Raw genomic sequence first — 10,000 nt, forward strand, 5'->3', positions numbered from 1 at the left:
CATCCGATCTGCACCAGACTTTAGGTGCGACATTCGTGAGCACTTATGGACACATTGGTATTGTTTTTTTAACTTTCGACTCTAGTGCGCCCCTTACATTTTTTTAACAGTTATAGCTCAGTGAAACATCATCCGATCGTAACCAGATTTTTTGTGCATAATCGGTGAGCACGTCTATAGACACATTGATATTGTGGTTTAACATACGACTCGAGTGCGCCCCCTAGAATATTTAATCAGTTTAATCTCAGTGATATATCATCCAATCTGCACCAGATTTATGGTGCGTCATTAGTGAGCACTTCTAACACACACTGGTATTGTTTTTTGAATTTTGACTCAAGTGTGCCCCCTACATTATTCAAACTAGGGCTGCAACTAACGATTATTTCAATAATCGATTCATCGGCCGATTAATTTTTTGATTAATCGATAAAGCAAAAAAAAAAAAACCCAACGTTTTAATTTCCACCCCTTTATTCCAAAATTGAACATTTGACTGACATAGAAATTCACACAAAAAACAGGTTGCTATTTGACTATTCTGTTAGTAAAATATTGAATAATAAAAAATAAAAGTTAGTCAAATAGCTTAAAAAAATAAATGTACACAAAAAAATATACAAATGTATCTTTATACCTGTACAATATGTAGATACTTTGTAAAATGTGTCCTTGAGGGAAGAGTGTAACCTGGATTAAAAGTATGGATTATTGTAACCTGGATTAAAAGTGTGGATTATTGTAACCTGGATTAAAAGTGTGGATCATTGTAGTGAAGCCTTTGTCTTCAACCATCGACAGAGGCCTCATGTCAGTGACGATCATTTAAGGATGTTTCAGTGAAGACAGCTGCTGCTGTGGTGTCCATGATGTCTGTCCATCATGAAGGATGTTGTTGATTGTTGTTGTTTTCTGGAATAAGAGTAAATATGTCTTATAGCATAATTTACAGCAACTCAAGAAATGCCTTGTTTCACTTACAGTGTTAGGTTCAAGAAAAAGAAACTAAAAGAGCAATTAAACACACACACACACACACACAAGTACAGGTCCTCTGGAAATTCAAAAAAAAAAAAACAAAAGCAAAAAAATATAGAAATGTTTTGTCTCTCATCCAAGAGACTTCCTCAGTCTGAGGTGCTGTTTTCAGCTCAGTCTCTTAAATAGCACCTTCTCAGAGTGGATCAACCAGTTTGTTGTTGACAACCAAAACCAGCTGATCACATGCTCAAGAAGGACCATCAGCCTAACAATGGATCATTAGCACACTGATGGCTGTTTACTATTCACAGAGGACTGAGTGATACTAGCAATCACAGCATTGTAAGAGGGGGACAGTTGAACCCGGAGGCCTCCACCCCTGTTTAACGATGGACGATTTCTTTTCACAAAGATGGCCTCCTTTACTCCTCTCTCAAACCATCGTTCCTCTCTGTCCAGGATGTGAACATCTTCATCCCTAAGGGGTGGAGGCCTCCGGGTTCAACTGTCCCCCTCTTACAATGTTGTGATTGCTAGTGTCACTCAGCCCTCTGTGAATAGTAAACAGCCATCAGTGTGCTAATGATCCATTGTTAGGCTGATGGTCCTTCTTGAGCATGTGATCAGCTAGTTTTGGTTGTCAGCAGCAAACTGGTTGATCCACTCTGAGACGGTGCTATTTAAGAGACTGAGCTGAAAACAGCACCTCAGACTGAGGAACTCTCTTAGATGAGAGACGAAACGTTTCTATATTTTTTTGCTTTGTTTTGTTTTTTGTTTTTTTTTAATTTCCAGAGGACCAGATTGAACTTTTTTGGATTTTTCTACCTGGATTATTGAGCATGCATCAGGATACACATACAGGTCCTTCTCAAAAAATTAGCATATTGTGATAAAGGTCATTATTTTTCATAATGTAATGATAAAAATGAAACTTTCATATATTTCAGATTCACTGCACACCAACTGAAATATTTCAGGTCTTTAATTGTTTTAATACTGATGATTATGGCATACAGCTCATGAAAACTCAAAATGCCTGTCCCAAAAAATTAGCATATCATTAAAAGGTTCTCTAAACAAGCTATTAACCTAACCATCTGAATCAACGACGTAACTCTAAACACCTGCAAAAGATTCCTGAGGCTTTTAAAAACTCCCAGCCTTGTTCATTACTCAAAACCGCAATCATGGGTAAGACTGCCGACCTGACTGCTGTCCAGAAGGCCATCATTGACACCCTCAAGCAAGAGGGTAAGACACAGAAAGAAATTGCTGAACGAATAGGCTGTTCCCAGAGTGCTGTATCAAGGCACCTCAGTGGGAAGTCTGTGGGAAGGGAAAAGTGTGGCAGAAAACGCTGCACAACGAGAAGAGGTGACCGGACCCTGAGGAGGATTGTGGAGAAGGGCCGATTCCAGACCTTGGGGGACCTGCGGAAGCAGTGGACTGAGTCTGGAGTAGAAACATAAAGAGCCACCGTGCACAGGCGTGTGCAGGAAATGGGCTACAGGTGCCGCATTCCCCAGGTCAAGCCACTTTTGAACCAGAAACAGCGGCAGAAGTGCCTGACCTGGGCTACAGAGAAGCAGCACTGGACTGTTGCTCATTGGTCCAAAGTAATTTTTTCGGATGAAAGCAAATTTTGCATGTCATTCGGAAATCAAGGTGCCAGAGATGGAGGAAGAGTGGGGAGAAGGAAATGCCAAAATGCCATAAGTCCAATGTGAAGCACCCACAGTCAGTGATGGTCTGAGGTGCTATGTCAGCTGCTGGTGTTGGTCCACTGTGTTTTATCAAGCGCAGGGTCAATGCAGCTAGCTATCAGGAGATTTTGGAGCACTTCATGCTTCCATCTGCTGAAAAGCTTTATGGAGATGAAGATTTCATTTTTCAGCATGACCTGGCACCTGCTCACAATGCCAAAACCACTGGTAAATGGTTTACTGACCATGGTATTACTGTGCTCAATTGGCCTGCCAACTCTCCTGACCTGAACCCCATAGAGAACCTGTGGGATATTGTGAAGAGAAAGTTGAGAGACACAAGACCCAACACTCTGGATGAGCTTAAGGCCGCTATCGAAGCATCCTGGGCCTCCATAACACCTCAGCAGTGCCACAGGCTGATTGCCTCCATGCCACGCCGCATTGAAGCAGTCATTCATGCAAAAGGATTCCCGACCAAGTATGGAGTGCATAACTGAACATGATTATTTGAAAGTTGGCGTTTTTTGTATTAAAAACACTTGTCTTTCATAGGTGGGATGAAATATGCTAATTTTTTGGGACAGGCATTTTGGGTTTTCATGAGCTGTATGCCATAATCATCAGTATTAAAACAATTAAAGACCTGAAATATTTCAGTTGGTGTGCAATGAATCTGAAATATATGAAAGTTTCATTTTTATCATTACATTATGGAAAATAATGACCTTCATCACAATATGCTAATTTTTTGAGAAGGACCTGTATATATAAAATACTTAATTACACACATTTGAGTAGATGTAATAAATTACTTTAATTCCTGTTTAAATGCAATTCATCCTGCCATACCTGCAGTATCTTCAGACTTTGCCAGCAAATTAAAAGTTGAAGCTTAATCATTAAATTATTATCTTTGTTTTAGATTTATTTATAAATCACATTTAAACACTGCTTGTTCCAATTAAATTAAATAAAAAGTAACACACGTTCTCTACCACCGTCATTAATCAGATAAACAAACAGCTTCATCTACCAGACAGACTGACGTTACGTTTTCTCTCTTGGAAACAGAACAATGTGTTAAATTGTAGAGACTCACCTGCAACACGAGTTGGGAGTGAGACATGTTGTATCTGCTGCTGCAGCTCCTTCCTCCTCCTCGTGACTCCGACATGTTTACGTTTTTCACCGTGGTTCTCCCGTGTCGTGTCGGCGATTTTCAAAGCTGCATGCTTCTCATTTTTTATCTTTGTGAAGTTCTCCCACACTTTGGAGGACTTGGGTCGAACAGTTTTCGCTGCATCGGTCATTTGTAAAATTTACTTAATTTCCTTTGAAAACACCGCCTCTGCTCTGCCTCCCCCCTCGCTCTGTTCAACTCGCGCTGCAGTGTTTTTTTTACTTCAAACTTTATTCAGTCAGTCAGCATTGACAATGAACTGCCCGTGAACAAAACAAAACGGCTCCGCAGCGCCGTGAAAGACGCATAATCGCACGACACAACAAATCGATAATTTTTAGATTTATTGTGCATGATCAGTGAACCATTCTGCACACATTGTGATTGTTGTTTAACATTTAACTCCTGAGCGCCCCCTAGATTATTCTACATGTTATATTTTAGTGATGCATCATCCGATCTGTACCAAATTTATTGTGCGTGATTAGTGAGCACTTCTAGATACATAGGTATGGTTGTTTAATGTTTGACTCTAGTGCGCCCCCTAGATTATTCCAACAGTTATATCTCAGTGAAATATCATCCAATATGTTCCAGATTTATTGTGTGTGATCAGTGAGCACTTATAGACACATTGGTATTGTTCTTTAACATTTGACTCAAGTGCGCCCCCTACGATATTCCAACAGTTATATTTCAGTGAATTATCATCCGATCGGAAACATATTTTTGGTGCATAATTGGTGAGCACGTCTAAACACATTGATATTGTGGTTTAACATATGATTTAAGTGTGCACCCTCTCATACTGATATTGGCAGAAGGCAATTGCAAAGTTTAGGTATATGCGCACCCTGGTGGATGCATGCGGGAATGGCATGAGAGCGTTCGCGATGACGACTGGGAGGCGTTGCTGAAGCACCCGCGGTTGCAGCTGATGTCGAAGGTTTGGCGAATGCGCACTCCGGTGAATGGGCACAGGACGGGAGCATTTGCGATGCCGACTGGGCGGAGTTGCTGGAGCTCCCGTGGTCGCCGTAAGGCCGGAGCGGCACTTTGCTGCGAGGGCCTTCAATGCTGCTTGCAGCTTTAATTTGTTTTGTACCCTTTAGAGAAGGTTTTTGTTTGGATTAAGACAATAAATGTCTTTATTTCACCACAGATGAACTGTTCCTGTTGCCATATCTTTTGAAAAAAAAAAAACTGCAGAACACAAAGTAATATAAAAAAAAATGGGTAGAAGATCAAATCAAATTAAATACATTTCCTAAAAATTAAATGAAGAGAAAAAACAGGAGCAGTACAGGAGTGGGAGTGATTCTGAACAGGACAGGAGCAGGAGTCATGTTACCAGGACAGGATTTTTTTTTTTATTACTCTGGACCAGGATTGGGACAAGACAGGATTTTTTCTGTGGGACCAGGACAGGACAGGAGTGAAAATCCACTCTTGTGTCATCCTCTAGTTTACACCCAGAGCTGTATAGAGCTGCCCTACAGCTTGTATGTCTATGGTGCTGGTTACGCCCACAGACGGGGTTCATGTGCGCAGCGCGTGTTGTCGTCGAACGGCTTCGACAACATTTTCTGCAACAAAGAGAAGGACAGCAGCCTCCCAGCATTAAAGTCAGCCTGTGAGTGTTACAGAGCATGGACGGCCTGATTCAACAGCTCCACGACCGGACTCTTCTTCATCAAAGAATTCTGAGGATGGAGCTGTGTCTGTGTTTCAGCTGGTAAGTTTTACGTTTGTTAATGTTACTGCTTCTTAACGTGCATTGCGGTGAATGAAACTAGAATCCATGTAACGCTAACTTTAAGATATTAGTGTGTAGCTTTATTTTATCTACGTAGCTAGCTAAACTCAGAAGCTAACTAAAGATTGACAGTAACAGATAAAGCTTAGCTTTTAAAAATGTGCTCATCCATCGGATCAGCTGCTTAAAAAGTTCAGCTAATGTTCACTGTTTGTTTATGTTCTCCTCACAGGAAGTTCTGACCCGGATGTGAGGAGGACAGGCAAAAGAAAAGCGAGATGGTGGGGCCACAGGACAGTCACAAACTTTGCTGTTAAAAGTTTGCTGCCTTTTTCTACAGTGGAGGCTGCATGGTGGAGGTAAGTTAAGCTGTAAAGGATATTGTTGTCCAGTTAAGCTTTTATTTCTCAGCCTAGATAATGTTTTTGAGGAATATTAACACAACCATGTTACTGTTGATGTTTTGGGTTCTAATGTCAATTAGGGAGATGATAAGAGCCCTAAACCCCAGAGAACCACAGAGAAGATTCAGGAAGAGACACCGAGCTACAGAAGTCTGCATCAACCCTAACCTCAGTGAATCCAGTGACCTGCTGGTGGAATGTGAGGGACAATATGTCAGTGCTATCAAACTGACAACCAGGTATCTATGTGTGCAACAAGCATCATCCACACCATCAGTGTGAACATTTCCTACTGCTGGAGACACCATCAGCCAGGAGTGGGTTTGTTTGTGTCCATAGAAAGCAGACATGTTGATTTTTCTGAAGAAAAACTGTTAAGTGAAAAGGTCCTCAGTGTGAAGCAATGAGCATTAGACACTGACATGTCACTAGTTGTTTGCAACAGTTCTTTTGACCTGGAAATTATTTGTTTATTTTTATGTAAGAAAACTACTTGGAATAGAAATACCAAAGTTAAAAAAATAAAACTCGCAATTTGTACTGTAATGTGTAACGTAATTTCATTCTTGTTAGAATTAATAGTAAAAGCAAAATTAGTACAGAAAAAAGAACCGTCCAGGAACTGACACCGAAATGAAGGTACCAGCACCGGTACCTATTTTTTTCAGAAAGGTACCCAGCCCTACATACTTGAGGGTGAGGTTCTACCTCAAGTCGAGGAGTTCAAGTATCTCAGGGTTTTGTTCACAAGTGAGGGAAGAAGCATTAGATTGACAGATGGATTAGTGCAGCACCTGCAGTATTGCAGACTCTGTGCTGGTCCATTGTGGTGAAGAGGGAGCTGAGCTGTAAGGCAAAACTCTGTTTACTGGTCAGTCTATGTTCCTACCCTCACCTATGGTCACAAACTCTGAAAGAACAAGACCACAGATACAGGTGGTTGAAATGAATTTCCTCTGCAGGGTAGCTGAACTCTCCCTTAGACATAGGGTGAGAAGTTCAGTTATCAAAGAGAGACTCGGAGTAGAATCGCTGCTCCTCCACATCAAGAGGAGCCAGTTGAGGTGGTTAGGGCAGCTGGTAAGGATGCTCCCTGGGCGCCTCCGTAGGGAGGTGCTTCGGGCATGCTCGACTGGAAGGAGACCCTGGGGAAGACCCAGGACATGCTGGTGATACTATGTCTCTTGGTTGGCCTGGGAACACTTTGGTCCTCCCAGAAGAACTGGAAGAGGTGGCTGTGTGTGGAAAGAGATGCCTGAACCTCCATGCTCAAGCTGCTGCCCCCACGACCTAAATTCAGAACAAGTGGAAGATACCAGATGGGCGGACGGACAGATGTGTAATGAAAAACGTATGTCTAAATGGACAGTTTAATCTGTTGCACATATTTCACTAGTCACCATCAGAAAGCAGTTTAAATTAATAAGGTGTAATGGTACACGTGGGTGTATTGAACCGTTTCGGTACGGCATGTTTGGTTCGGCCCACGTGTGTACCTTTTCGGTTATTTTTTCACTCATTAAATTTTATTAACGAGAGATCATGTGCCGCAGAACTAAAGTTCCTAAGTGTGTTTCAACACGGTGCTATTAACTTGCAGCACACGTAGCATTAGCAGCCTAGCATCTTGTTGTGGTCTCCTGTTTGGGAACATTACGGCTTTCTTGTTAAAAGACAATTGCAAATCCAAAACTGTGCGTCGACATTGTTTCATGGATATTGGATCTGCAGCAGGAAACACGTCTAACTTACTATTGCATTTGAAACGACATCATCCGAACGTGAACGTCTCTTCTATAGAATAGCAGCTTGGTTGGTGCAAAGACCGATAACGGCAGTATTTAAACAACCTTTATAGGGAAATTCAGATCAGTCCAAAGCAATAACACAAGCTGTGGGAGTTTTTAAAGCTATGGATCTACATCCGTATTCTATTGTTGATGCGCTGGCTTTAAAGTTATTGAGCCCCTCTACGACATCCCATCACATTAACACTTCAGCCAAAAAGTTGTAACAGCACTTTATGAAAAAGCCCTGGAGCCCAGATTAAAGCCCTGCACTAATGAGTCCTCGAGGCTCAATGGGATTTACCTGTATAAATAAAGGTTGATTGATAATGATGATGAACGAGAGAATATTCAACAGAAATGATGACTGTTCAAGAAGAGGTATTGTTATTATTATTATTATTATCTAATTAACTTTATTTAAATTATCATCTTAACTCAATTTTCTTTTACCTCTGTGTTGTTTGAAGTCTGTGGATGTCATTGAGTTCCTCTTCAGGGAAATCATTCACCAGAGATCACATCCAGCTGAGAAGTCTGTGATGACTGAACTCTGAGCTTTTCCAGGTACAGGTGGGAAGTAGCAAGTCCCTTCTGGAGCAGGTCCAAGAAGAGGTTGTGAGTAAAAAAAAGTCTGTTGCTGCTTATTGTTCTGGTTCCGACTGTTATTGTATTTAATAAGATTTTTATTATTGTTAGTATAGTTTATTTATTGTAAAATGTGCCATTTATTTAAAATATCCAAAAGGGTTGCTTTTATTTATTTTTATACAAATGTATCGTTTACTTGGCATCTTTTCAAAATAAACAATTTCTAAGTCTTTATTTCTGCCTTTTTTGTACCGAAAATTAACCGAACCGAGCCCTCCTTGAAACTGAACCGAACCGAAATGTGATTTTAGCGTACCATTACACCCCTAATTAATAACAAACTTTTTTTATTCCTTGTTAAGTGATTAAATGCCACAATTTTAAGGACACAACAGCATTAACTATTTACATTCTACTTACATTCTGTCCTCAGGTGTTGTACCAATAAGTTTTAAACATGCTGTGGTGCAGAACCTGCTTAAAAAGCCTAGCCTAGACCAAACTGTCTTGGCTAATTTTAGGCCCATCTCCAAGCTGCCTTTTATTTAAAAAACTTTAGAAAAAATTGCATATTCACAAGTAAAAAGTTTTTTGGATGAGCACAATATCTTGGAGGTTTTTCAGTCTGGCTTCAAAACTCGCCACAGCACAGAATCAGCTCTAGTCAGAGATTTTAATGATATTCTTATGGCCAATGATTCTGGTGAACATGTGGTTCTTGTCCTGCTCGACCTAACTGATGCCTTTGATACCGTGGACCACAACATTTTAATATCAAGCTTACAGCACCAAATGGGTATCTGTGGTACTGCACTGAGCTGGTTTAGGTCCTATCTGGCAGACAGAACCATGCCTATCAACATAGCTGGTTCTGAATCCTCCACTGCTCCTCTGTGTTTTGGGGTTCCACAGGGCTCTACTTTAGGTCCCCTACTTTTCTCCCTTTACTTGCTTCCATTGGGATCAATCCTTAGAAAGAATGGGATCTTTTTTCACTGTTACACTGATGATAGTCAGATCTATATGCCACTAAAAAAGAAAGATGCCCCCTCAATTAGGCCACTTCTGTTGTGTCTTGAAGACATCAAAGCCTGGATGTCTTTAAATGTCTTAAATTTCAATGAAAAGAAAACAGAAGTGATGGTGTTTGGTCCTAGTGGCTCTTGTGAACCTTGCCCTGTTGATCTGGGCCCTCTGGCACCACATGTAAAGAAAACTGTTTCTTACTTGGGTTTTAAAATAGACAGTGATTTTAAATTAGATTCCCAGAATTGAGCTGTGGTCAAAACCAGTTTTTATCACCTCAGACAGCTGGCTAAGGTAAAGCCCATCCTCACAAAACAGCAGATGGAAACAGTAATCCATGCCTTCATCACCTCTCGGCTGGATTACTGCATCGCTCTTTACCTTGGAGTCAGCCAGTCCTCCCTCAGACACCTCCAGTTGGTCCAGAACGCTGCTGCTCGGCTTCTAACTGGAGTTCAAAAGAGGGAGCACATCTCCCCCACTCTGGCTTCACTCCACTGGTTGCCTGATCATTTTAGAGTTCATTTGAAGATTATTTTATTTGTTTTTAAAAGTTTAAATGG

At 40.9% G+C, this 10,000-nt stretch overlaps 1 protein-coding gene across 1 annotated transcript in view; it reads right to left on the minus strand.

Annotated features, from left to right (window-relative positions):
- Positions 1-10,000, minus strand: part of sh3rf1 (SH3 domain containing ring finger 1) — a 79,771-nt gene that overhangs the window by 10,566 nt on the left and 59,205 nt on the right. Inside the window, 2 exon segments of the mRNA XM_037674395.1 lie at positions 204-223; positions 4,037-4,061. Of these exon segments, the coding sequence (XP_037530323.1) occupies positions 204-223; positions 4,037-4,061 (45 nt within the window).

This window comes from Nematolebias whitei, chromosome 3 (genome assembly GCF_014905685.2).
Source record: "Nematolebias whitei isolate Nwh7 chromosome 3, NemWhi1, whole genome shotgun sequence".
In the NCBI taxonomy this organism is placed as follows: Eukaryota; Metazoa; Chordata; class Actinopteri; order Cyprinodontiformes; family Rivulidae; genus Nematolebias; species Nematolebias whitei.